Source organism: Strix uralensis, chromosome 19 (genome assembly GCF_047716275.1).
Source record: "Strix uralensis isolate ZFMK-TIS-50842 chromosome 19, bStrUra1, whole genome shotgun sequence".
In the NCBI taxonomy this organism is placed as follows: domain Eukaryota; kingdom Metazoa; phylum Chordata; class Aves; order Strigiformes; family Strigidae; genus Strix; species Strix uralensis.
Window position 1 is genome coordinate 3,179,288 of NC_133990.1, and position 24,936 is coordinate 3,204,223.

Below are 24,936 nucleotides of genomic sequence, written 5' to 3' on the forward strand. Positions count from 1 at the left end.
AACTCAGCACTTTTTCAGGACACAGCCTGGGGCCTGGACTGCCACAACACGGACGTGCTTCGGACACGTTACAGTCCCTGGGTGTCGAAAAGAGCATCTCCCATTCAACACGCCAGGCTGCTCAGATCTCCACTGAGGGACCTCAACGACTCAGACCACCCTGAAAAATACTAAGGCAAACCCAAGAAGCATTCTGCATGCATGATTGTTTTGGCAAATGGGACTGCAGAAGAAGTCCTGTGTGTTCAGACCTCCTGCTGAACCAAAGTGACACACACCAAGCGTCTTCCCCCGCTGTTTAGGGACAATTCCTGGTGTTAGGCTGTTTCGGGAAGCAATGGCCTTTACTCTCGTTGCAGAACATCCTCCCTGAAAGCAAGTTGCTCGTGTGATCTAACCAACTTACCTGCCTCTGCGTCAAGATACTGGTGAAAAGCACGACCTGTCCTTCCTCCCTGGGACCCAGCTAGTGCTGGGTGCACCTCTCATGGGGCATCTTTGCACGGGCCTTGTGAAGGTTAAGGGGCAGGTGCCAGGCTGCCTGCAGGGTACCAGGGTGCCCAGAGGCTGCTGGCGTGTCCAGAGGGTGCTGGGATGCCTGGAGGCCGCTGGGGTACCCGCAGGGTGCCAGGTGCCCAGAGGGTGCTGGGGATACTCACAGGGTGCAGGTATGCCCACAGGGTGCTGGGATGCCCAGAGACTGCTGGGATGCCGGCAGGGTGCTGGGGATGCCTGGAGGGTGCCGGATACCTGCAGGGTGCCGGGATGGCTGGAGAGTGCCGGGATGCCCGGAGGGTATCAGGGATGCCCACGGGGTGCCGGGATACCTGCAGGGTGCTGGGATGCCTGGCACATATTTGGGATGTCCGCAGGGTACTGGGATACCTGCAGGGTGCTGGGATGCCCAGAGGGTACTGGGGATGCCCGCAGGGTGCTGGGATGCCCCCAGGGTGCTGGGGATGCCCGCAGGGTGCTGGGTGCCTGCAGGGTAGCAGGTGCCTGGAGGGTACTGGGATGCCCAGAGTGTACTGGGGTGTCTGGAGGGTGTCAGAATGCCCTGAGGGTGCCGGGATGCCTGTGAGGTGCTGGGATACCTGCAGGGTGATGGAATGCCTGGAGGGTGTTGGGATACCTGCAGGGTGCTGGGATGCCTGGAGCATACTGGGGATGCCCGCAGGGTGCAGGGATGCCTGAAGGGTGCTGGGGATGCCCAGAGGGTGCTGGATGCCTGCAGGGTACCAGGTACCTGGAGGGTACTGGGATGCCCAGAGTGTACTGGGGTGTCCGGAGGGTGTTGGATGCCCGCAGGGTACCGGGATGCCCGCAGGGTGCAGGGATGCCCGGAGGGGACCAGAGATGCCCAGTGGGTGCCGGGATGCCCGCAGGGTGCCGAGATGCCCGCAGGGTGCCGGGTGCCCGGGCTGCGGCGGGGCTCTGGTGCCACCTCGTGGGCTGCCGCCTCCCGCCGCCGCGCAGGGTCCGGCCCGGCGGCTCCCGGGCTGGCGGGAGGGAGAGCTCGGCGCCGCTTCGGTGCTTCAGCGGAGCAGCAGGTTTGCTCGGCAGCCCCAGCTCTTGCAGCCGGGGTCTGCCCGCCAGCCTGGGGCGGCCGGTGGAGATCCGAGGCAGGAGAGCGCTCAGCACCCCTCTGCTCAGCTGTGCAACCCCTCCTTGGCCAGTCCTGCCAATATTTTCTTCTTTTGCCGCTTCCCAGAGGCACACGTGTTCCTGTACTACCCTTACCAGCTGCTCGAAGAGTTGGTGCCTTCAGAAAAAGCGGCTCAGAGCAGATCCCAGGGAATGGCTCCAGACCCTCCCACAGGGACAGGCTGGGAGCTGATCGCCATCATGCAGGCAAACAGCTTAGCAGGAATCGCTGTGTCCTGATCACATCAGGAAACAGAAATATTAGCAAGTGACGCAGCATACAGCAATCTTTTGTCCTGTCTTGTTGAGCCCAGCAAATCTCCCGAGGCTGGGAGGGTAAGGGAAAGCTGTGAGAGAGGCTCCAAGCAGTGCCCCGTGCCCCCATCCTGCACAGGATTACAGAATCACAGAGTCACAGAATCATCTCAGTTGGAAAAGACCTTGAAGATCCTCCAGTCCAACCGTTAACCTCACACTGACCGTTCTCAACTCCACCAGATCCCTCAGCTCTGGGCCAACCCGATTACCCAGCCCTTCCCTCCTTGCTCGTGCTGCCCTGAGCAAACTCCTCTGGCCCTCTCTGTGAATGGCCTCAGCATGGCATCACCTTGTATAGGTATAACTTTATGCAAGTGTGATCTTTCCCTGCTCTCCCTCATGCAGGTTTGGCTTCCCCACAGGTGGCATCTGGTCCCCATCCCTCTCCATGGAGTCGCCCTGGCTCCCACCAGCACCGTGCCAGGGCTGGCCCAAGGGCAGGAGGGCTCCTGCAGAGCTCGAAGAAGCAGGATTCCCAGCAACAATCACCAACTGCCATGTTCCAAAGTCAGAACTGGATCTAATCTGCCTGGAGGTCTGGGACTGGAGAGGGGACGGCTGCCTCTGCCCCACCTGCCTGGCTCTCTCCACCCAGAAGAGCCCCTGCAGCCCCCGCTGAACTCCATCCTCCTCCTCCCAGGCATTGTGTCATGAGTGGCCGTGACCTAGTTACAAACTACCACAGCCAGGCAGAGGCTAATCACAGCCAGTGCCTGTGCTCTAGGGAGGGGATAAAAGAGGTCCCATCTGCATCCTGGCCCCCCGGCCTCCTGCTTTCAGCTGAGGTGGCCATGGCCAAGCAGACATGGGTGAAACTGCCCCCTAAACAGTTTGTACCCTTTCCTCACTGGCCCATGTAGAGGAATAACAAGATACACCAGCCCTGCAAAAGCATGTGTTGATCTAGTGCAGGTCAAAGCCAGAGCTCAAAGCCAGCTTCCCCTGGGATCACTGGGATCCAAATAAGCTGTGCAGTAACACCCCTTCATCCCTTCCCCAGCTCCCTGTGACTGTCTGTGGAGGGAATCACCCTGCACGTTCGCAGAAGGGCATCAGCTGCACCGATGGACCAAGAGGAATATGCCAGAAGAAAGCCACGTACGTGTATATTTGCATGTTATTTATATTATATATTCAGAGCACAGAGCAGACGCAGCCCCTCTAGGGTCTATTTAGAGCCTGGGGCTGGGGTCTGGCCACCACCCATAGGGGCCCTGCATTGCTATTTTGAAAGAGCACCAGCTCACAGGCTCCTAAGCCCCACCGAATGTCCCATTGCAGCGGAGAGGCTGGAGGCTTGCTGGCTTCGCAGGATTTGGTGATTTTGAACTGCTCTTGGCAGCATGAGAGGGGAGCACCGAGGGACGAAAGCAGCAGGTAGCCAGCCTGGCAAGCGCTGAGAATACCGAGTATGGCCAAAGAGCCACATCCTGCTGTGAAGTTACAGCAACGACGAGCACTCGCGCACTGCCTGTCCGTGACAGCTGATGAAAAGGCAGGAGGACAAGGGAGAATGAAATCAGAGCCTGTGGTGGACCTTGCAGGGATGCCAAACTGCAGAGTCCTGCTCCTACCCGTGATATGCCACTGCCAGGAGAAAAGCGTCACCCTCTTGAGTATGCGGGTCCCTGTGGGTAAACCAGGGGAAAGTGTAAAACAGGGATGTAAGCAGTGTCCAGCTTGGTAATTATGTGGATTACATGAGTTTGGGAGAGAAAACTCCTTGATGGGGCCACACAGAGGAGGATCCTGATGCCACCTGCGTCCCCAGTGATGGTGGACCCTGCCCCTCGAGGCCAAGGGACTGCGAAAGCTGCAGCCACCAAAAGCAGCTTAATCCCCCCGAGCACCGGGGTAACCCGGCACTGTGGCAGGGACGGAGGCAGAGAGCGGCACAGCTGAGGAGCCCCTGGGCTGCGTGTGCGTTGCTTCATTCCCAAGTCCTGGCAGAGCGGGGGACAAGTCGTGATTCATCTGCCTCCCACGTGTCGCCCCTCGCTGCAAATCCTACCCAGAGATAATTGCTGCTTCCTGAGCGGGCACCCCAACCGAGGGACCAGCCTGGCTGGGAGCCGGAGTGACAGCTCGGGGCTCTTTGAAGATGCTGAGAGAGCTGCTAAATATGTAAATCTCAGCACACTGCTGTGGCTCTGGTTTAATGGAGTTTTTGACCCTCTGCAGCTGTGTGGGAGCAGGGAGAGACAGACCCAGATAAAATCACCAAGAGCAGCATCCCTGCTTGACTATTCCAGCCACGGGCCAGCCTCTGCTCTGCTGGCCTCAGTTTTAATGGCTGGCAGTTGCTCTGAAATGCCGTTTCTGAAGAGCAGAAAGCTGCTGGGTTGTATTTCTGTTTCAATTCCATGAAAAAAACTTAAAAGAGGGAGATAAGGGTGTAGCCCCAGGTCACTTTGCCCATGGCTGAAAACTAAAGCAGGTCTTGAGCTCCCCTGGAAATGTCTCCAGTGGAGCAAAGCCAGCTCTGCCTCCTGCTCTGGGCTTCTTTCAGGGCTGCATCTGGTTCATGATGATAATGATGATGCCAACATCATCCTCACGCCTGGGATAATCCCCCTTTTATTACACATGTCCTGATGGAGACAAATATTGCCAGCTTTGCCTATCCAATTTCTTACATAATAGCTCGCAGGGACCGAGGGCTGTGCGGGGGAGAGATGGCTTGCTCTTTGGAGTAAGCTCCTTGGGGCAGAAACATTAGGTCTGGCCGCCCATCCTACAAGGAGCCAGCCAATTCCCCTGAGAAATTCCTTACCACTCAAGCCCAAGAGATGATCATGCCTGGCACAACCAGCAGCCTCCTCATCCTTGCTGCAAAGAAAGCTCATCCACGCTGCCTTCATCTTCCTGCGGGCTCGCGATGCTGTCACAGAGGTCTGGATCAGGCACAGTACCTGGCTCTCCTTTCCTAGCTAAGCCCTCTGCTCTCCCTGTCCAGCTCACAGCAGGGACTCAGTGCAGAGCAATCAGCTAAATGCTTTATCCCTCTGCAGGCAGTCATGCCAGGGGAAAAAAAAAAAAAAAGCCTGATGGGATCCTTTTGCTGGCCTGTCACCTTAAAGCCTCTCACCTCTCCCTGTCTTTCATCGGGGTTATAAACTCCTTAGGATGTCATCACGTGCTCCGTAAATAACAAATATATATAAGCAAGGGCTGTGGAGGGTGCAGCAGACAGAGGAGGGGAGGAAAAACTCCGGGTCCTTCTCTCCTGCCAGCTGCAAGACGGCACCACCGGAGCCAGGCGGGCAGCGGAGCAGCGCGGGGTCCCGTCCGGTAAGCACCCACGTTTCTGTTGCATCCCGGTGGTACTAACAGCCTTGGGGACAGCTGGTGGTCCCAAGGCCACTGTGACTTGCCAGCCCCAGTATCCCAGGATGGGAGGAATGCCCCCAGAGGGAACGGAGGTTGGTGCATGGAGCTTAGCTTGCCTGAAAAGTGACTTTGGTGGAGGTAAGAGCACAATTGCCATCACAGCCCGTGTCCCGCCCCTACACTTCCAACACATGCTATCAAAACCTGGGTGCAGGGACTCTTCTCACTAAAACCCTCCATGTTTGGGGTGTGGGGAGAACTCGAGCTCTTTTGCAAAGAATATTGGCTTCAAAACTGGGTGAATGACTCCTTACTATCAACTCATTTAAAAATTCAAGCTCCAAATCCAGGCAGACATTCATAACATAATAAAAAGATGCTGTTAGGGGGTTACTGCAGACTTGCCTGTTTATTCACATGTGAGCGTCCCCCTGGACCATGCGGATGCTTTGATCTCTAGTGCTCAAACACAAGTGTGGGGGGGGGAAATTTCCAGAGCGAGCTTTTCGTACGCTGCTACATACACACAAACGTATCGGGCTCGTCTCAGGCAGGTCTGGAGTTACAGCACAAAATACAGCCTGGGGTGTGACTTCAACAGTGTACAGGAGGCTGTGTTGGAGCATTGGAAGGCAGATGTCTGGAGTCAGGGAGGGAGGATTTTTCCTCACTCTGTTTCTCACTTACTCTGAGACCTGGGGCGAGTTTCCTTCACCTCTGCAGGTTGGCTGGTTCCCAGGTGTAACAGCAGTGCTGGTACCCCCATGGGGTCGGCTCTGGGGATGGGCTGGGAAGGTCAGCTGGTTCCTCTGTGCTCTGCAGGCTCTGTATCCCCCACCCCAGAAGCCCTTTGCATCTGTGGGGAAGCCAAGAAGCGAAGCAAAAAGTTCGTTTCCAGAAAACAAACACAAATGTATCAGCCCTCCAGCTGTATAACCTGGGTTGCCAGAAATAAAGTGCCAGAGGGGAAAAAACAGAAGAAAAACAAGCCAAGGAGCAGCCTTTCCCCATCACCAACTTCTGCACCAGACTGTTGCTGATTGGGGTCTCAGGAGATTTCTAAAAATAGCTGGAGGGCTCTAATTCCCCTTTCCTGGTTATCTCTAATAGGAATGGACCAGTCATTTGCACAAGAGGTGTTGAACCCCCCCAGCTCTGTGGATGTCCCTGTAGAGACTTTCTGCTCTTCAGTTCTTTCCAGCCTTCGTATGATCTGGGATAAAGACTTGCTCTTGGACAGTGGACTGTTTAACAGTGGGTATTGGGGAGCAAACAACCCTGAGCAACCTGATCTAGCTGAAGGTTTTGGGTTGAACTCGATGACCTTTAATGGTCCCATCCAACCCAAACTATTCTATGAGTCCATGATCCTGCTCCGTAATTCCCACGGCAGCAGAAACGCCATCCCTGCCTGAGGCCGTACTCAGCTGGCTGCTCTGCCCTGCCATCCTCAGGCCTGATCCAGCAACCCCCGGACCTGCCCCAGGCACTCAGCACCACCCAGGATCAAACTACCGTTGCATTTTCTAGGTGCCCAGAGCCTACCCTCTTGCCTGCTCTGGGATTTATCCAGGTGGATGAGCCCCTAATCCAATTAGCAGGATGAGGAGTTCCAAAAGATTTGATAATAAGCTCTAGAAACACTACAACTGCCCCTGCACCCCGTTTTCCCCTCCAGTTCGGCCACCCCTTTACTTCCCTCCTACACCATTTCTGGGAGCATGAACCACCCATTCCCAGCATCATCGCAGTTCTCGGTGACTAGAATGAGCATTGGGGATGCTAAATAGTTTCCCTGCAAAAGAAACTCCCTCTCCCTGATAGACCTGATCCCTTAGATACACACTCCCTGCCAAACCAGCAATTCATTGAAAATCAATCACAACAACACCCCGTCTCACCTCGGACTGGATAAAACAGGCATTTCAAGCACCCAGCCCTTGGCATTTCAGGATGGAAAATTCCCAGCTTGCGCTGGTTCTGCCCTGTGCAATGCTTGTGCTGGTAATGCTTTTGTTTCTATAAATCCTATTAGCTGGAGGCAAGACTATAATTAGCAGGGAAAGCCAGCACCTCTCAAACAATAATCAAAAATGACCTGGCTTCACACTGGCTTTACTGCAAATTGCTTGAATTTTAGGCTGAGCAGGGATGGATGGATGGATGGATGGCCCCGGAGCAATTCCCACTATTTCTGCCTGTGGGATGCGTGTGCTTAGCAAAGTTATTCGCTCAGTTTGTAGTTCTCTCTGGATTTATTAACTTGGTTCACTCACACATGAAAGCAGAGGCAGATTGAAGCTACAGGCTCTGATCCAGGTCAAGGGATTTGGCTGGGCTGTGCAGGACGGGTGCTGCCAGAGGAGCTCGGCGAGCTCAGGTGCTGGTGACCCTCCTGGGAGAACTGAGGGGTCTGGGGTCCTGTGTCACAGGCGGCATGTCCCGGGATGGGCTGTGCCTGGTGGGATCATACTGCCCAAAGTTCCTGGGACAGGGGTAAATCCTGGGGGCACCTCACCCAGGTGGGACGCCTGAGGCTCATGGCAGAAGGGACCCAGTTGTCCTGCCACTGACCCATCCCAGCTATGTCTGTGAGCGTGGACGTGACCTGAGAGCCCAATGGGGCTAAGCTGTGTCGCTTATCTGCTGAGCAAGCTGGAAATGGGAGCAAATCCTGGCAGCTTGGGCTGTCTCTGAGAGGCAGCTCTGGCTGCCCGATGTGTCCGTCACTGACCTCTCGCTTATGGACAATCATGCAGCACCACACGGAGCTTTCCCCCAGAGATGCTTATTTTGCAGCCCCTCAGCTTCCCGCAGCCACATCCCACCCTGCCTGTCCCTAGGGCAGGGGCTGGACGTGCCCTGGGGCTCTCCTGCCCATCCTGCTGCCTGGCTTTGCCATGGGCCGGGTCAGGAGGTGTGGGGCAGGATGTCAGGGCAGGATGCTCAGCCCCACGCCTGCTCCCCCAGCTCTAACAGCCCCTGTCCCTGCTCTGTCCCACTGCCTGGATGCTGGCAGCTGGTCACCAGGCTTTTGGCCCCCACATCCCTGAGATCACGAGTTTGCTACGACCCACAGCTGGTGCCAGGCTGCTGCACTGGCCCCAGCTCGCAGCGCCAGCAGACCCGCAGTGGGGTCACTGTGGGCAGGTATTTGCTATGGATAGATATATACACACATATGTATAGGAAAAAGGTGGCAAGCATCCTAATCCCACATGTGATGAACAGGTATTTTCAGCGGCTAAGAGCGCCGGAGCAGATTGGCTGAACTAAAGGGTGCCGCGACGCCGCGGGGGCTGGGAGCCGGCAGAGGCGGCCCTGAACAGACGGACTGGTGGGAAGCCAGGCAGGAGGAGGAGGAGGATGTCAGCACTCAGCCCGTTGCCTTTCCTGAAGCCCGTTCACCTGAGGTCCCCCCGGAGCTCGCCCGGGGGCCAGCGCCGCCACACGCTGCCCGCCAGCGAGTTTCGCTGCCTCAGCCCCGAGGACGCCATCAGCGTGTTTGAGATCGAGCGGGAAGGTGAGGGGCTGCCCCGGGGAGGTCCTGCCTGGTGGCGTTGGCTGGAGATTGAGGAGGCTTAGACTGGACATTAGGAAAAACTTTTTCACAGAAAGAGTGATCAGACAGTGGAATAGGCTGCCCAGGGAGGGGGTGGAGTCTCTATCCCTGGATGTGTTTAAGGGTTGTTTGGATGAGATGTTGGGGGATGTGGTGTAGGGGAGAACTTTGTAGTCGGGCTGATGGTTGGACTCGATGATCCCAAGGATCTTTTCCAACCTGAATGATTCTGGGATTCTGAGATGAGCCCTCCCTTTCCTTCTCCAGTCCCTTGCGCTCCTTGAGGGCACACCGTGGTGCCAAAACCCCTCTACATGCCCTCGTGGGTGATGAGGGAGGGAGCCAGCAGCCATGACTTGTGGCCAGGCCACCATGGGATCCCTAACAAGGTGGGGGAGGTTGTGATTAAGGAGGTGGAGAACCACAGCCCCCGGTTCACCCAGCTGCCCAAGGTGGGGGTGGTGGGCAGCAATCCCAGAGCAGGACCAGGCAAGCAGGGAGCACCTTTCCCAAGCTTTCCAGAGGCAAGTGGACTGGAGAGGGGGAAGGTGGGAGGAAGGACACCACACTCTGTCTCCTATTGCTCAAGGGCACTTTGAGATGCACCCCCAGCAGCCTCCCCATTCCACTCCACCCCAGACACCCCCAGCTCCCCTCACCCAGCCTTCCCCCAGCCCATTTCTCCCTCCTCTCCACAGGGCAAGGGCAGCTGGGGAGATGCCAGGAGGGAGGGCTCGTCTCAGCACCTGCTGCTGTAGCCCTGGAATCAGCAATGAGAGTGGGGAGCTGGTCCCTGGGCTGGGGGGGTGGCTGCCTTTGGAGGAGCAGAGCTGCTCCCTGCAGCTATCCGTGTCCCTTAGAGCTCCTTTAGACCACACAGGCAGCAGGACACACGCCATCTCTCCCCATCACATCCCACTTTCCCCCCTACATCGACGCTGGGGGGTTTTCTGAGTCTGGGTGTCCTCAGTCCCCCTCATTGTGCTCGCTGCTGTCCCCCTCCAGCCTTTATATCCGTCTCAGGGGACTGTCCCCTCCACCTGGACGAGATCCGCCACTTTCTGAACCTGTGCCCGGAGCTCTCCCTCGGCTGGTTTGAGGAAGGGCGGCTCGTGGCGTTCATCATCGGCTCCCTCTGGGACCAGGAGAGGCTCAGCCAGGTAAGAGTTGGACCCTGTTCTCCCCAGCTTGTGCCCTGGGAGAGGCACTGCCAGAGCCTGGGGATGAGGAGAAGCTCCCCAGGGCCCAGAGGCTACTCACTAAGCCTTCTCCCAAGATTAACTGCTACAGGGCTGCTCTGGTGAAAATGAACTTTCTCATTAATTAATTTTCCTGATGCTGTTAAAAAATATGCCAAGTAATTCCCCTCAACATTCATTTTAAAATTAAAAAGCCTCCAAGGATAATGGGGGGAGGTGAAGGGGGATGGCACTGGGACCCTTTTCCCTTTGTGGGGAGGATGTGGACTCTGGTTCATTGGGGTGGGGAACCAAGACACATGGAGGACGGGACCCCCCGGTCACACTAACCCCCGCCCCCCCTCGGCAGGCAGCGCTGACCCTGCACAAGCCGCGGGGCACGGCGGTGCACATCCACGTGCTGGCCGTGCATCGCACCTTCCGGCAGCAGGGCAAGGGCTCCATCCTCCTGTGGCGGTACCTGCAGTACCTGCGGTGCCTGCCCTTCGTCCGGCGTGCCCTGCTCATGTGCGAAGATTTCCTCGTGCCCTTCTACCAGAAGTGCGGTTTCGAGGCGCTGGGTCCCTGCGAGGTGACGGTGGGGGAGCTGGCCTTCATCGAGATGCAGCATTCCGTGCGGGGACATGCCTTCATGCGCAGGAACAGCGGCTGCTGAGCCCCCTCGGGTCGGGGGGGGGGCGGGCTGGAGAGAGGCTGTTGAGGGCGGGGGGAATGAGCGGCTGCGACCCCCCTCCATCCCTGCCACGGCTCTACATTTTCCCTGGCTACAGCTGCTCCGTCTGCCACATCTGCCTTCCAGCCAGGAGATCAGCTCAGTCCCACGCCAGCCCCGCAGGGCTGGGGACAGAAATCTCCTGCCTGGCCGCACTGGAAGCACTGACACACCCTCCCTGCCAGTCTCTGCTTTAGCCAGGGCTGTGCTGGCAAGCCTGGGGGGGCTACAGGGCCATGTGTCCCCCAGGGAGGGAAAGGCCTTGCCCTAGGAGCAGCTGGGGGGGGCTCCGCTGATTTCAGAGCCCTCGCAGCCACGTTTTGCTGAGACACCCAGCAGAGCCTGTGTGCCCCCAGGCCTGCACCCCCTCCCACCACCATGAGTGAATGCACCACGGCCAAGCCCTCCCTGAGCACCCCCCAGACCAGGCAGGGGTCCCAGCAGCCCCCCCCCACCCGCAGACATCTTTCCAGACCCCTTGGAGCACACCCCCAGCCCACCATCACCCCCAGCCGCACATTGCAGAGCCTCCCTGGGGAGGGGGGGGAGGGGGGGGGGGCAGACCAAAACAGTCTCCCCACCCTCAGACCCAGGACAAGCCTTCTGCAAACGCCTTGGGCTGTTGTGAAGCAGCAAATAAAGACGTGGTGGTGGTTTTCTACACAATCTGTGTGTTCCTGCCCTGCTCCGACCCTCACCTCCTCACGACAGCCAGAGGGAGGGCACCAGCCAGCATGAGGGGAGCCCTCCAACACCCCTTGGGGCATCTCAGTTTTGGGGGAGATAGAGCAAATCCAGCTCTGGGTCATTGGATGAAGGGTAGAGCACAGGCAGGGGTGGCTCTGCCCTTGGGCAGGGTCAGGAGGCTCCGTGGGGTCTTTTTGCTTCAGGCGTTTGGCTTCCCCTTCTGCTTGAGGCTCTTCAAACCCTGTGCCCCTCCCAGGGAGGGCTTTGAGGGGTACTGGGGGACACCACAGCCCTGCACATCAGGGCACTGGCCCCAGGCGCTCCCATCCCTGCCTCTCCCTGCCACACCAGCCATCACCAAAACAACCAGAACTCCCTAAAAGTGCCTGCACCCGAGAAGGCAGAAAAGGCTTTGTGCATCTCATTAAATACAGGTAGAAATTTATTAAGGGGGGAAAAAAACCCACAGCTTTTAAAAAAAGTATCAAAAAGAGACAAATGAGGTGTCTTTGGCTGGAGCAGCACCAGAGGGACAGAGCGGGGCTGAAAACTGGCCCGTGGTGGAGGGAGGATGCAAGGAGGGATGGGAGGATGCAAGGAGGGATGGGAGGATGCAAGGAGGGATGCAGGGAGAGACGGAGGTGCCACAGAGCTCCTGGGGTCACCTGGAAAGTGGTTGTAGACAGAGGGAGCCAAGCTCCCAGCCCCTGAATACTCATGCCAGGACATCCCGGCTGGGGGATTCACACCTTCCCCCATTTAACAGCACTGAGACCCACTCCTGCCAAAGCAACACCTAAGAGAGAGACAGCCCGGCACCAGCCTGCATCTAAACCAGCCCAGAGGAGTCACCCGGACCCCGGGAAGGACCTGCCTTCGTGCCTGTGGCCAGAGGGAGGGAGGAGGAGATGCTGGGGAGCAGCAGCCGAGGGCTGGGGGCAGGTGGGGGACGTGCAGCCTCCGGCAGGGAATGGGGAAGGTGACTGCCCCATCCTGAGCTTCTCCGTCCATCCAGCACTGCTTGAGAAGGGGAGGATTACTCGGGTCCTTACGCTTTGAAAAAGGGAAAGGGGTTACAGCAGGAACTCGAGGCAGAAATGAAAGGCAGGAGCACCAACAGCTTCCTGAGGGGTCTGTGGGCTTCAGGAGCAGCCACACAAGCCCCCCAGGGTGTTTTTCTCCATGTCTTTCTTGCAGTATGGCACTACAAATGCAGTACATGCCACTTCTCCGCTTCCAAAAAGGGAATTTCACTGAAATAAGGGGAAAAGCAGCCCCCCCTGCCCTAAGTCCTGCCTCTCCATCCAGTGAGGAGCCCAGGTGGGGAAGCACAAGCCCCCTTCCAATCCTCAGGGGAGCATCGGATGTGAGAGCCAGACTGAAAAATACCTTCAAAGCCCAGCTCTGAACACCTCAGAGCCACAGCAGAGACCCTGGGGAGCTCAAAGTGGGGGAAACCCTCAGCCTAAAGAGCTGTGGATAAAAAAAAGTGCCCCTGCAAAAAAAGGGGTCGTGTTCACAGTATGAGCTGCAGTGCCTGCGGGCACTGAGGCAGGATGGGGCCCTGGGCAGGCAGAGGCACAGGCAGGAGACCTTGGTAGCTTCATTCCCAGGTGCTTTTGAGGCCCCTTGCCCCAGGGGTAGGAGCCCAGCCTGGCTGTGGATGCACCAAAATCCCACTTCCCTCGGCCCTTTCCCCATGCAGGCAGCAGCCAGGGTCAGTCTCCAAACTAATTATGGCTTTTCAGTGCCGAGTAGCAGCCCCAAAGGGGTGCAGGGCAGGATGGCTCCAGCCCTGCTCCCCACTGCATCCTCAGCATTTAAAGGGGGGAGCCCAAAACCCACCAGCCCTGAGGATGAAGCCGTGCCCAGGGTCTCTGCCCCATCCCAGAGGAGCCACCATCTCCTGCGGGCTGGTGAAGATCCACCCACAGAAAGCATCACTGCCGGCGCCTCTCCCAGCCCCGTCCCCGCCGGCGGGGTCAGTGCAGGACCTGCTCCAGCTCGTACTTCTCGCAGAACTTGCTGGTGAAGGGCAGGCAGGTGAGATATTCCACCCAGCGCCAGTTCACGGGGTAGACGTAGAGCCAGACCACCAGCGAGGCGAAGAGTCCCACGAAAACCAGCAAGGAGACGATGATCATGGCTCGCTTGCGGTACTTGTCCACCGTGCCGAAGGTGATATAGGGCAGGAAGGCGAAGGAGAGGAGGAGGCCGCTGAGGAAGCCGAAGAGGTGAGCGATGTTATCGATCCACGGCAAGAGGCCGCAGACAAAGAGGAAGAGGACGATGCCAAAGAGGTTGAGGAAGGCTTTCCAGGGTTTCTCCAGCACTTGCCAGCTCTGGAAGAGCTCCACGAAGAGGCAGGCCAGCAAGCCGAACTGGGACCCAGCAGGGCCCACCTGCAGGGATGGGGGAAGTCATGGCCAGACCCTGCGCACCCGGACACGTCCCCATGTCCCCAGGGACCGTCTCCTCCCCTGGCAAAACACATGTGGCTCCTGCATCCCTCCGAGGGCTGCACTCACACTGGTGTGGGGCTCAGGGGTGGGAGCCCTGGCACAGAAGGAAGAAGAGGGGAGCACACCGGTGCTGTTTCAGTAGAGCCAGTGCTTTCGGTGACTCAGCGGCCAGGCAGCATCACCCCCTCCCAGGCCACAGCCTCCCCAGCCCCGTTCCGACGCACCCTCGGGGGGATTAGGGTGCTCAGCCTGATCTCATTTAAAGCCCAGCAGGGTTTCGCTGCCAGCAGATTAGCCATCTGCCCGCCCAGGGACCCCGCACGCACACCTACACGTGGTATGCGTGACCCACGTGGCATGTGTGAACCCCACACGTGGGGCAGAGACACCCCCTGCCATGGGGGCACCAGCCTCCCACCCCCCACCGTGGCAAAACCTGCCAGGGGATGAGTGCTCTGTGCTGCAGTCCCCTGCCCAAACCTCTGCCAGGACAGGGACAAGGAGGGGGTGTCCTTTGGTCCCCAGGGAGCTGGCTGGGTTTGGGGTGATGTGGGCAGAGCCCCCTGCCCCCTGAGCCCTCACCTCTGCCCTGTACGGCAGGAAGATGGCACTGGCCAGATTGCCTGTGATGCCGCTAAGGATGAAAATGATGGAGATGCGATGCCAGCCCGCCAGCTTCTCCAGGTCCCTCAGCACCGTCATCTGGAACGTCACTGACACCAGGCAGTGGATGATGCTGGGGGGAGAGACCCCACGTTAGAGACTCCTGTCCTGCCAAAGCCCCCCCCGCCAGCTGCCCCAGGGCATGAGACATCTTACAAAACACCCTCCACTGACGGCAGGTGTGGCTGTAGTCTGGGGGTGTCCTCCCCTCTCCTCTCCCAACCCATCAGGGATCACAGACCATCTCAATGGATACTCCGGTCCCGAGTCACCCCCCCATCCCCTGGGGGTGCAGGGGCAGGGGGGGGTGGCTCACCCAGCGTGCAGAAACAGGGACAGCCACAGGCGGTAGAACTGGTCGGGGACCTCAGGGTTGAGGAAGGGCAGGAGGCCGCAGACCTCGTCCAGGCAGTGCACCTGCAAAGGCGGCAGGATTGGGGGGTGACGGGAGCTCAGCCCACACCCCAGAGTCGCAGGGAGCAACGGATGGCTCACAGGGACATGTGGCTGACGATGCCATGTGCCAGTTGTGGGGGTACACTGGGTGGTACAGGGTACCCACACTGCCCAGGCGCTGGGGAGGGAGCAACCGAGCATCCCCAGTGCCCCAGGAGATGCTGAAGGGCCGTTTTCCTGCCTGGGATGTGCCTTTCCCAAGGACACCGGTGCTGCCTGGGAGAGGTTGGCTCCAGCCCTACATTTCCTCCTGCCCCACACCAGTAAGGCGGGCACGCAGCGGCAGCAGGAGTCCAGCCGATAGCGGGGAAAGCCCCTGCACTTTGCATTCCCCCTGCTCACACCCATCCCAACCATCTCCCATTCCTGGTAGGATCCTATAAAGCCCCTGGGCATCAGCACAGCAATATGTGACCCAGCTGCTGGCATGGTGTCCTGTGTCCCCCGCCACAGCTCCCGGCCCCGCTCACCTGCGAGCAGAGCGTTGCCTCCTCATGGAAGTAGCCGTGCATGAACTCGCAGTACTCCCGCGTCGTGATCTCACAGCTGGGCAGAGGGCAGGCAGCGGGCTCGCTCAGGACAGGGCTTGTTCCCCATTCCCCCGAGCATCCCCTTCTGCTCCCTGCCTCCACCAAACCTCCCACCCACCCCAAGGCTCCGTAACCTCCCTCTCCCCCTGGCACAGCTCTGATACAGCAACAACAGGCAGCGAGGCAGAGCGGGGAGCCAAGCCTGGGCCCAGCACCCCCATCGCTGCGACCCACCTGCCCTTGGTGCCGATGCAGCAGGGCCTGCCCTTGATCTGGCAGTCCATGTGGGCAAAGCCTGTGTGGTTGGTTTGGGTCTCGTAGGTGCAGATCTGCAAGCAGGAGGGAGAGGAGCCGTGGGCAGGGTCCAGCCCCAGACTCTCCCCGCAGCCCCCAGCCCGGCTCGTCGCCTGCTGCGTCTCCCACGGAGGCTGCCAGTGCGGTGCCACCCATGGTGCCACCGGGCTCTTACCGGCCACTTGGTGATGTCGTCGGGCCACACGTGGGGTGGGTTGGATGCCGGCTCTTCGCATGTCCTGGTGGGAGGAGGTGGGTGGGGGGTCGGGATGGGTCTCCCTCCCTGCACAACCCCCCACGGGCACACAGCCCCAGACCTGCCCCTTCCCTGGCCTGGGAGGGACCCTGCACCTTGGTGTTCTACAACCGCCCCCCCAGAAACACCTTCCGCTGGCGAACCCCGCGGCACCCACGTCTGTCAGACACCCCCATCACTCCCCTCGCAGCATCGCCCATCCCAGCGGAGCAGGGTGGGCAGGGGCTAGCACAAGCCAACGGCATCACCCACTGCTGCCTACGCTGAGGACAGACCCCACCTCTGTTTCCCCACTGATTCCCTCTTCCTTATCGCTCTCCTACAGCACGTAAGAGCCCCCCAGCCCCTTGGACAAGAGAGTTCGAGGTATCCAAGCTGGAAACGCAGCCCCAGGCAGCACCTCTGCTGCGCCCACAGCCGGTGACCGCGCTGCCCCCCCCCGCAGCCGTCACTCCTACCTGGGGTCCTGGTGACACACGGCCCCCGACGTCCGCTTCTCACCCGAGCCCATGGCCGGCGCGTTTGTGCCTGGCCACTTGATGAACGTCGCCAGCGTCTCCTGCGGGGAAGATGGAGAAACTGAGGACACGGGGGTGAACACAGTGCTCTGACCCCGCACGCATCCTGCTCTGGTGCTGTGCAGGGTGGAGAGATCGTTTCCCCCTTCTCCCCAGCGCTTCCCGGTGCCGGCGGCACGCACCGAACAGTCCTGTGGCAGCGTCTGGATGCAGCCCGAGTTGTCGTTCTGGACGCAGCAGCCGGAGCCGCGCTCCCGGTCCCGCTCACGCTGGATGAGCCGCTCCACTTGCCGATCCTTCCGGATGCAGGGGGAGAACTTGGCTCCCAGGTGGATCAGGTCGATCTGGGAGGGAGATGTCAGTCCAGGGGACACTCCGTGGCACCCCCCACACCTCCCTTCCCTCCAGCTGCCCCAGGAAGAGCTCAGCAGGGTCCCCACAGGTAATAGTCCTGAGCCTCCGTTACCCCAGTGAGGGAAGGTGGGTGGGAAGGGGACGGGGTCTCTTCTGACCATCCCACTGTGGTGCTGCAGCTCTGGGAAGCGCCGCTGAGCCCCCAGAACCGGGCAGCAGGTCCCAGAGGGATGGGGGCACCAAGGGCCCAGGACAGCAAGCTGGGATGAGGGGTCGAGCTCCTGTCCAGGTGGAGGAGCACCCCAGGGACCCCCCTTGACTCAGGGCAGAGGGTGCAGAGGCCGGTGGAGGGCCGAGCATCGGGCTGGGGGTCCGGCAGAGCCCTTACCGAGCTGGGCCCAATCCAGAAGTTTTCCTGCTGGATGTACTTGACGCTCTCATAGACGCCCTTGTTCCTCAGCACCTGCCGAGCCAGGCCAGGGTCAGCTCCCCATCCCCTGGGGTGCAGTCCCGTCTCCCTCCGCTCGCGGGGGGCTGAGCAGCCCCCTTCATGCGAGGGGAAGGGCTGCTGGGTCCCAGCAGCAACGTGGGAGGGAGAGCAGCTCTGCCGCATGCTGCTGCTTGTCCCGCACACGCAGAACCCCTGCCCCAGCGATTTAATGGAGCCTCTCAAACAGCAGGAGCCAGCAGCGCCCCAAGATGCTCCCAGCCTTAGCAAGGAACACAACAGCGTGGGACACTGGTGGTCACAGTCCCCCCCAGAAGATGAATGCCTGCTCTTCTCTCCAGCCTGGGTGCTGGGGGAGCAGTGCAGCTGGTTGCAGGCTCCCAGGATTAACCCCAGAGGAAGGATCATCCCTCCGAGGTGTTGAAGGCACCCCCAGACACCAGCCCTGCTTTCCTCAGCAGCTAGCTGGTTGCCATATCAGAGCCAGACCTGTCATGGGAGAGGCTGGGAGGGGACAGCCCCGGCCAGTAGCTCTTAAACTTACTAACTCTGTTGTCACGTGCTGGGTGAAGCCGATGGGGGCGATGCCGTAGGTGCCGATGACCAGCAAGGTGATGAGGATGTGGACAAAGGTGATCCAGTACGTGAAATACGGCCTGCGGAGGAAAGGAGCCAAAATTTGAGCAACTCAAGGACGGTTGGGCAAAGGGATGCTGCAGTCCCCCAAGCACTGAGGGATACACACATCTGAGTTACAGCTGAGGAGCCCCGTGCCCATCCCTGTCCCACCGGTCCCCCCTCACCGGTGGCTGTCGGTGATCTCCAGCTGTGACTGCACGATGCTGCTCAGGCTGCGGCGGTACGTCCTGTTCAGCCACTTCCCCACCACCCCCAGCCCGTAGTAGCGTTTCTTGCGGTCGAAGGCAAAGTGCTTCACTTTGGAAGCGATGCGCCTGCCTCGCCGGGGAGCCGGGCTGGCGTCGGCGGAGGCCGAAGTGAGCCGGACACCCTCCCGCCTGCAGAGAGAGGAGGAACCCATCACACCTGCTGAAAGGGGCCAGCTGAGAAATCCCCCACGTGCAACCCCATGGCCACAGCTCAGAGCTGGGGAAGGCCAGAGGATGCTTGGGATGAGGACTAGGGGCATCTCTTGGCTTCATCCTCCTAGAAGCACACCAGAAGTGCCCAGTGCCCCACAGCAGGGATGGCGAGGGATGGCGTCCTGACTGCAGCAGGGGACATGGGCAGCCTCAGGGGCTGGACTGGCTGAGAGCTGGAACTCACGGGGTGGGCTGCTCCACCTCGGGGGACACCCTGGCATCCTCCCCCGCCGGGTGCATGCGTAGATACGTGGCTGATAGAGGAGGCGACTCGAAGACATCATCAGGCATGGAGTACGTCTCGTCGTGCATGTCCATCTGGAAGGAGGATAGAGATGTGTTTTTGGACATGTGCGATGGGTGAGAAACCTCCCTCCGCCCAAGGATGCCCATCACCAGGTGGCTCTGGAGCCTGGGGAGGGGGGGATCCCCACTGACATCCCCTTAACTGCACATCACAGTGTAAAACACACCCACGATGGCGGCATCACTTCCTGCCACCCCCAAGGAGCATCACCAAGACTGGGGCTCTGAAGCACCGGGCACAGCAGCCACCCATGTCCCTGCTCCCAGCAGGGCGAAGCACCAACACGGGGGTCCCCGTCAGAGCCCCGTTGCACGTCCAGCCCCCGTGCAGGGGCACCAGGACCCCTCCCCGCTCCGGCAGCTGGCGTGGAACGGCGCTTGCCTTACTGAAGAAGGATGAGTCCAGGGTATCTGCAGGGTCCACCATGTCCTCGTCCATGAAGCTGGGGTACACAAAGCTCCTCTTGTTGCTCCTCTGCTTGGGAGCCAGCGGCTCCAGGACAGAGCGTCCCTTTGGCAGGGGAAGCAAATGAGGGTAAGCAACCAGAAGTCCCCCAGGATTTGTAGCACCGAGGGTTTCTCGCAGCTTCCCTCCCCAAAGCCAAATGGCAAGGATTAAATCCCAACCAGGCACCATAACCCGCTGTGTGGGAAGGGCAAGCAGCAGGAGCTGGCAGCAGTTGCTGCCTTTAGCTCCTCAGAGCCAGCATTAGACCATGACCATGTTAGTCAGCATGACAAGTGAAATCTGAATCCCATTTGGTCTCAGTCCCTCTCCCCGAGGCTTGCCCAGAGCTCCCCAGGGGCTAGAAAGCTGTTGGAGAAGCTTCCTGGCTCCTCAGCAGTGAAACTCAGAAGCTGCTTTTTTCTAGGGATGTCCAGTTTTCACCAAAACTTCTCTTTTTAAGCAGACGTCAGGTTAAAAAACACCAACCTTCCCCCTCAAACCCACCCTGGAGAGACAGCAATTTCTGTGCAAAGCAAAAAGCCAAGAAGCAAAGATGATGGATGAGGGACAGAGCTGAAACCCGGGTCAGGACGATGACGACATCCCCCAGGTCCCCAAAACTCACGCGGAGAAGGGCTGCAGCTGCCTTGAAGCTCATGTGGGCAACAGACTCCCTCTTCCTGCGCGGCAGGCGGCCGTAGCCGGAGCGGATGCTGTTGAAGGATGCCAAGGAGACGACACCGGGGGTGAGGGGGGGCAGGACGTGGTGGGGCGTGTTGGGACGGTCCGTCTCCTCGGGATGGCGGAAGGGACGGCCCCTGGCCAGCGGGTCCACGATCTGGAGGATGGAAGAGGTGTCAGTGCTGGGAAAGCAAGGCTGGGAGCCAGACCCCATGCCCAGAGCTCTACCTTGGGCATCTTGGCGGGCTTGGGCGACTCGGTGCCTTGGAAGGAGGGCACCTCCTGGCTGGGCAGCTCCATGTCGCGGTAGGCAGGCTTCAGCTTGCCGTATCTCATGCTGCAGTGCTGCAAGCTCTTGCGTTGCCATTGCTGTCGCTTCCCCTCCCAGTCGCCGCTGACGCCAAACCACTGCGCCGTGCCCCTGGACGCACGATGGGCACACTCGTCACCCAGCTGGACCCCCCACCCCGGGTACCACCATCCCACCCGGGCACCACCATCCCACCCGGGCATCCCCTCCGGCGGACGATTTGGGTTGGGGCGTGTCGGCTCAGCCCGCAGCAGGACAGTTTTGACCCGGCTATGGGTCTCAAGGAAGGGGGAAGGGAAGGGGAAGGGATGCTGCAGAGGGGTCGCTGGCCTTTGGGTCTCTCTGGAGAGGTAACTCCACCGAGAGTTGCTCCTTCCATGGGACACTGCATCGGCTCTGGGCTGCAGCAAACGCACGGCTCAAGGCGCTTGTGAAGGCCCTACATAAACAGGGCTGAGAAATTTCCCCAGTGTACAAAACAACAGTGTGAATGAGCACTAAACAATTCTGCTGCAGGATTATCCCCAGGCAGACACCAGGGAGTCAAAGAGAGCTGCACAAAACCCTCCACGGTGTTCCCTTCCAACCTGCGACTCTCTATCCCCATCCCAAGTCCTCTGCCGGTACCCACAGCCACAACACCCCAACGGGGACTGAGGGACCCCTCCGGTGATGCTGACGGAGCCCACCCTGCCCTCACGCCACCGCTCCCCAGCCCTCACTTGCGGATGCTCTGGGACAGGGAAGTCTGCCGGCGGAAGCCGGGCCGGCGCTCCGAGCTGTCGCATCCCTTCGAGCGGGGCTCCTGCAGGCTCTTGCTCTTTCGGTAGATGGGGACCTTGGAGGGCTGGAAGGCAGAGCAGGGCATTAGGGACAAGATGGCATGGGGGGATCCCTCAGACGCAGCAGCCCCCCAAGCCCAGCGTGGGATGGACACAGCTCCCCGTCGCTCACCTCCTTGCGGGTGCCATCCTCCTCTGCCTCCCGCGGGGGGATGACGATGGAGAGGTTGGGGGGCTTCTTGCTCTGCAGGCGGCTGCTGTTGGAGCGGCTGCCCCCGTTCTTGTCGCCGGCTGACATCTCGGGCTGGTGGTGGCCAGCAGGCTGGGGGAGTGCAAGGAGTCAGCGAGAGAGGAAGAAATATCTCCCCAGGAGCTCGTGTGTGGAGTCCCAAGGGGAGATGGGGTCTCACCAGTCTCAGCCCCGTGTGCCACTGGCCATGCTGCCGAGACCTCATCACCATCAGCCCAGCCGCTGCATCCCCAAAACCTGCACCTCCTCCCCGGGTTTGGGTGGACAGAAGGGCTTCCATCACCCACTCGCTCCCGGTCCCCTAGGACCACCCGCACCACCCCTTTACTTGCCGGGAGCAGAGCGAGGGATGGCAGGAGCGGCAGGGTCAGAGCATCCCCGGCATCCTGGCACATGCCTGTGGGACATGCAGGTTTCCCAGCCCATCAGGATGCACCTGACCAACTCAGCACATGTGTGGGAGACACAGGGGGGACCCCTGCAAGTCCCAGCCAGGCCCATGGCACACAGCTGTGTCTCTCAGATACAAGGGCACCAGCCTTCATGGTTCAGCACAGCGAAGGAGCCGAAGGGGGATTGCAGGCACTCCTGGGGGTCTGCAAAGTGCTTATCTTGTCCGTGCAGGGCAGAGTGGGAAGGGAGGGGACGCAGCCAGGCAGGGGACATGCAAAGCCTGAGAACACCAGATTCACATCCCCCCCAAATGCAGCACAGCCCCCCCATGTGGGACAGCTCTGGCTGCTGTGAGAGGGGCTGGGGCAGCCTGTGCCACCTCCGGCCACGGAGCCAGGTCCCCCACGTGTTGGGGCACCCCGTGGGAGGGGCCATGCAGGACATTCCCCTCTGGCACGTGCTCATATACACCAGGCTGGGAGACTGAATCCTCCCTGGCACCATGTGCAAGGAGGAGGAAGCTTAATGGCCAAAAGGTGGTTAATTCCTTGAGCAATCCGCTCCCGAGGGTCTGGCACCAGTACCTCTCAGGAAAGGTAATTCCATCCGAGCACAAGGGAGCGAGTCCCAGATCCGATTAGAGGCTACAGGGTCTCTTGAAGGGATGCACGGCTCCCTCTGGCCTCTTCCTGCCCCCCCCACGACCATGTGCCAGTGCCCAGGAGACTCACACAGGTCTTACGAGCATCCCTTGTCCCCCCGGCCCAGCCATGGCCATGGGGATGGTGCCACCTGCCGCGCTCACCCCCTTCAGTGTGCCACGGGCCAGCCACGAGGACCGGCATCGCTACGGGATCTGCTCACAAGGGGAGATGGGAGCTGGCCCTCTCCACCCGAGGGGGATGGCAGAGTCCTCTGGCCCCCCCCAGGGGTCCCACTGGGGCTCCTCAGCTGCCACCCACCACCTCTGAGTTGGAGCTCAGAGTCCAACAGTGCCACTGTCTGCAAAACGCCAGCTCGACCCATGAGCCTGGCTCCTCCCTCTGCCCAGGATCCCAATAACCAGCGCAGCCCCATGGCCTCACCCCCAGCTCCATTCTCACTGAGTAAGGGTGCTCAAGCAGTCAGCTGGGCAACCGAGACCCCCCCAGCCCCCTCTGCAATGGGGTCCCCCTTGGCAGCACATGTCCGAGCAGGAGGCAGGCACGGGGGCACTTCTGTAGCTCCCCCAGCATTCAGAGTCCCAAGCACAACCCTCCCCTCAGACCCCACCACAAGCAAAGCCTGGCTTTAGGAGCATGGAACCAGCTCCTGGGGGATATGGGAGTTCAGGACCAGCTCCCTGAGGACATGGGAGCCCGGAGCTGGTGGCACTCAGAGCATCACTGCCCTTCAGCAGCTCCTGGGCCAGGTTTCAGACTGCTGCTCCCACCTGCCCCTGCACGGCTTAAAATGGGCTCCGGGCTGGCTGGGGCACCGCAGGGCAGGGACAGGGTGAGCGCTGGAGACACGCGAGACATGTGCGTGGCAGGGGGAATGCCAGATCCAACCCCAGCGGTGGCTTCAGTAAGACTCCGCTGTCGAGGGGCACCAGCAGCCCTGGCTGGTGGCAGGGCAGGGTCCTCACTCCCAAATGAACCCTGCTCCTCTCCGGCCTTGGTGATAAATCAGTTCACGGGGGGGGATCCGGGTGGGAAGATGCAAGGCAGCCATCACACAGATGCCACTAGGAGCAGCAAGATGTTGCTGGAGGCAGCACCCGTGATCACAGGCAGCATCCCGGCATGCTGCCTGCCTCCCCTCCTCCCCAGAGGCACCGAAGCAGCACCCTTGGGTGCTGCCAGCACTTCAGCTGCTGCCTCAACCCTCGCTGCTGTTAAGCACCAAAGCTGGGAGCAACCAGACCCCAAAATTCTATTGGTCCCCGCCGGGGTCTCCCTACCTCATAAGAGTGGCAGGGATCCTGCACAGCGCGTCTCGATGGCAACACCTGTGGTGGCCTTCCTCTTCTTCCTCCTCCTCCTCCTCTGTCCTTCACGCACGAGAGCCCCGGAGCACGGCCAAACTCCTCCTGCCTTGCCTGGTGGGGAGAGAGCCTGCAATGAGAAGTCACGCATGGGAAAGCAGGCGAAGGCTGCAGGAGCATCCCGGGAAGAGGGAGAGCTGAGCTCAAAGCTCCCCAGGTCCTGGGGACAGGGCTGCCAGCGGCCAGACACCGGGGACATGGACCAGCCGCTGGCACAGGGTGGTAGAAGGAGGAAAAAACGCCGTTTGCAGCAACGCACCTTGCTCCGTGGCAGGGGAACTGTGCAGGACGGGCAGGGAGTTTTCACCCGCTCCTGCCAGGCCAAGCTCTCACCCACAAAGAGCAGGCACAAAAGGCGAGTGCCTTGCTGAGGTATTTAATAGCTGCTAAGCTGGGAGAACGCCAGCCAGGCGGTCCAGCCCCAGCAAGCAAAACTTTCCGTCCCGCTGGCGAGCTGGAGATGTTGTTTGTTTTCCTCCCAGGGCAGCCAGCAATGAGCTTGAGGTGCCAGCTGCTCCAGGGAGCCAGGGATGGGAACACACCAGGGCTGGAGCGAGCCCCGGGACACCCTCATCCTCCTCCACCCCTGGGGAATGGTTATCAGCTGTAGGGCCAGAAGCACAGAAATTGGAGCCAAACGGTGCTGTTCAGGGGTGCAAGAGGACATGGTGCCTTTGTGTAGCCCCGCTCTTAACGCTCCTGGCCCAAAATCCCATCCCTAATTGCTCCCATCACACCACAGGCAGCCCTGGGCAAGGACATCTGTGCTTCCTGGTGAAGCAGGTTTGCAGCACGATTAAAAGCCCCGTCCCACTCCCTACCAGCTCCCCATGCAGCGTGGGTGGACGGACAGACCCGGCCTGCCCCGAGCAAGGTGACGCGGCTCTGGGGGAGCTGGCACAACCCGGCGGGCACAGCCCAGCGGGCACCTGCTGTCCCGGTCACGCAGGGTGGCCAGAGCAGTTTTCATGGCTCTGCACATTAACACACATTATTTGGAACTGAGAGAGTGGGAGGAGGAGGGCAGCAGCCCCCGAGGGCTGAAGTCTCTTTGGCCACATGGGTTGGGTGCAGCGGCCACCTCCCAGCACAGATACTGACCCACAAGCTTTACCCTGCGCCAGCCAGAGAAATTCCCCGCGGATGGTGCTGGGAAGGCATCTTCCAGCTCCCTGAGTGTTTAGCCCTGGCTCCGCTCTCACCCAGC

General features: G+C 60.1%; 2 protein-coding genes across 4 annotated transcripts; one reads left to right on the forward strand and one right to left on the reverse strand.

Moving 5' to 3' along the window:
- The first annotated feature begins 5,118 nt into the window (after nt 1-5,118).
- AANAT (aralkylamine N-acetyltransferase) lies at nt 5,119-11,243 on the forward strand. 3 transcript variants are annotated; one of them, XM_074889015.1, is made up of 4 exons: nt 5,119-5,253; nt 8,524-8,815; nt 9,860-10,014; nt 10,824-11,243. In XM_074889015.1, exons 2-4 carry the CDS (start codon nt 8,659-8,661, stop codon nt 11,034-11,036), a joined length of 525 nt encoding a protein of 174 aa, XP_074745116.1. In that variant the 5' UTR covers nt 5,119-5,253; nt 8,524-8,658; the 3' UTR covers nt 11,037-11,243. The 3 variants fall into 3 exon arrangements, with proteins under 3 accessions (XP_074745116.1, XP_074745114.1, XP_074745115.1); XM_074889013.1 differs by having other exon boundaries at nt 5,121-5,253; nt 10,403-11,243; XM_074889014.1 differs by lacking the exon at nt 5,119-5,253 and adding an exon at nt 8,358-8,442 and having other exon boundaries at nt 10,403-11,243.
- Nucleotides 11,244-11,876: 633 nt separating this feature from the next.
- Nucleotides 11,877-23,783, reverse strand: RHBDF2 (rhomboid 5 homolog 2). The gene is made up of 18 exons (XM_074889068.1): nt 23,646-23,783; nt 21,233-21,382; nt 21,001-21,125; nt 20,197-20,389; nt 19,913-20,125; nt 19,222-19,350; nt 18,718-18,851; nt 18,237-18,449; nt 17,978-18,089; nt 17,374-17,448; nt 16,814-16,975; nt 16,572-16,672; nt 16,033-16,096; nt 15,798-15,892; nt 15,504-15,579; nt 14,894-14,994; nt 14,497-14,650; nt 11,877-13,854 (listed from the first exon to the last, which is right to left on the reverse strand). Exons 2-18 carry the CDS (start codon nt 21,356-21,358, stop codon nt 13,435-13,437), a joined length of 2,493 nt encoding a protein of 830 aa, XP_074745169.1. The 5' UTR covers nt 21,359-21,382; nt 23,646-23,783; the 3' UTR covers nt 11,877-13,434.
- Nucleotides 23,784-24,936: the final 1,153 nt, after the last annotated feature.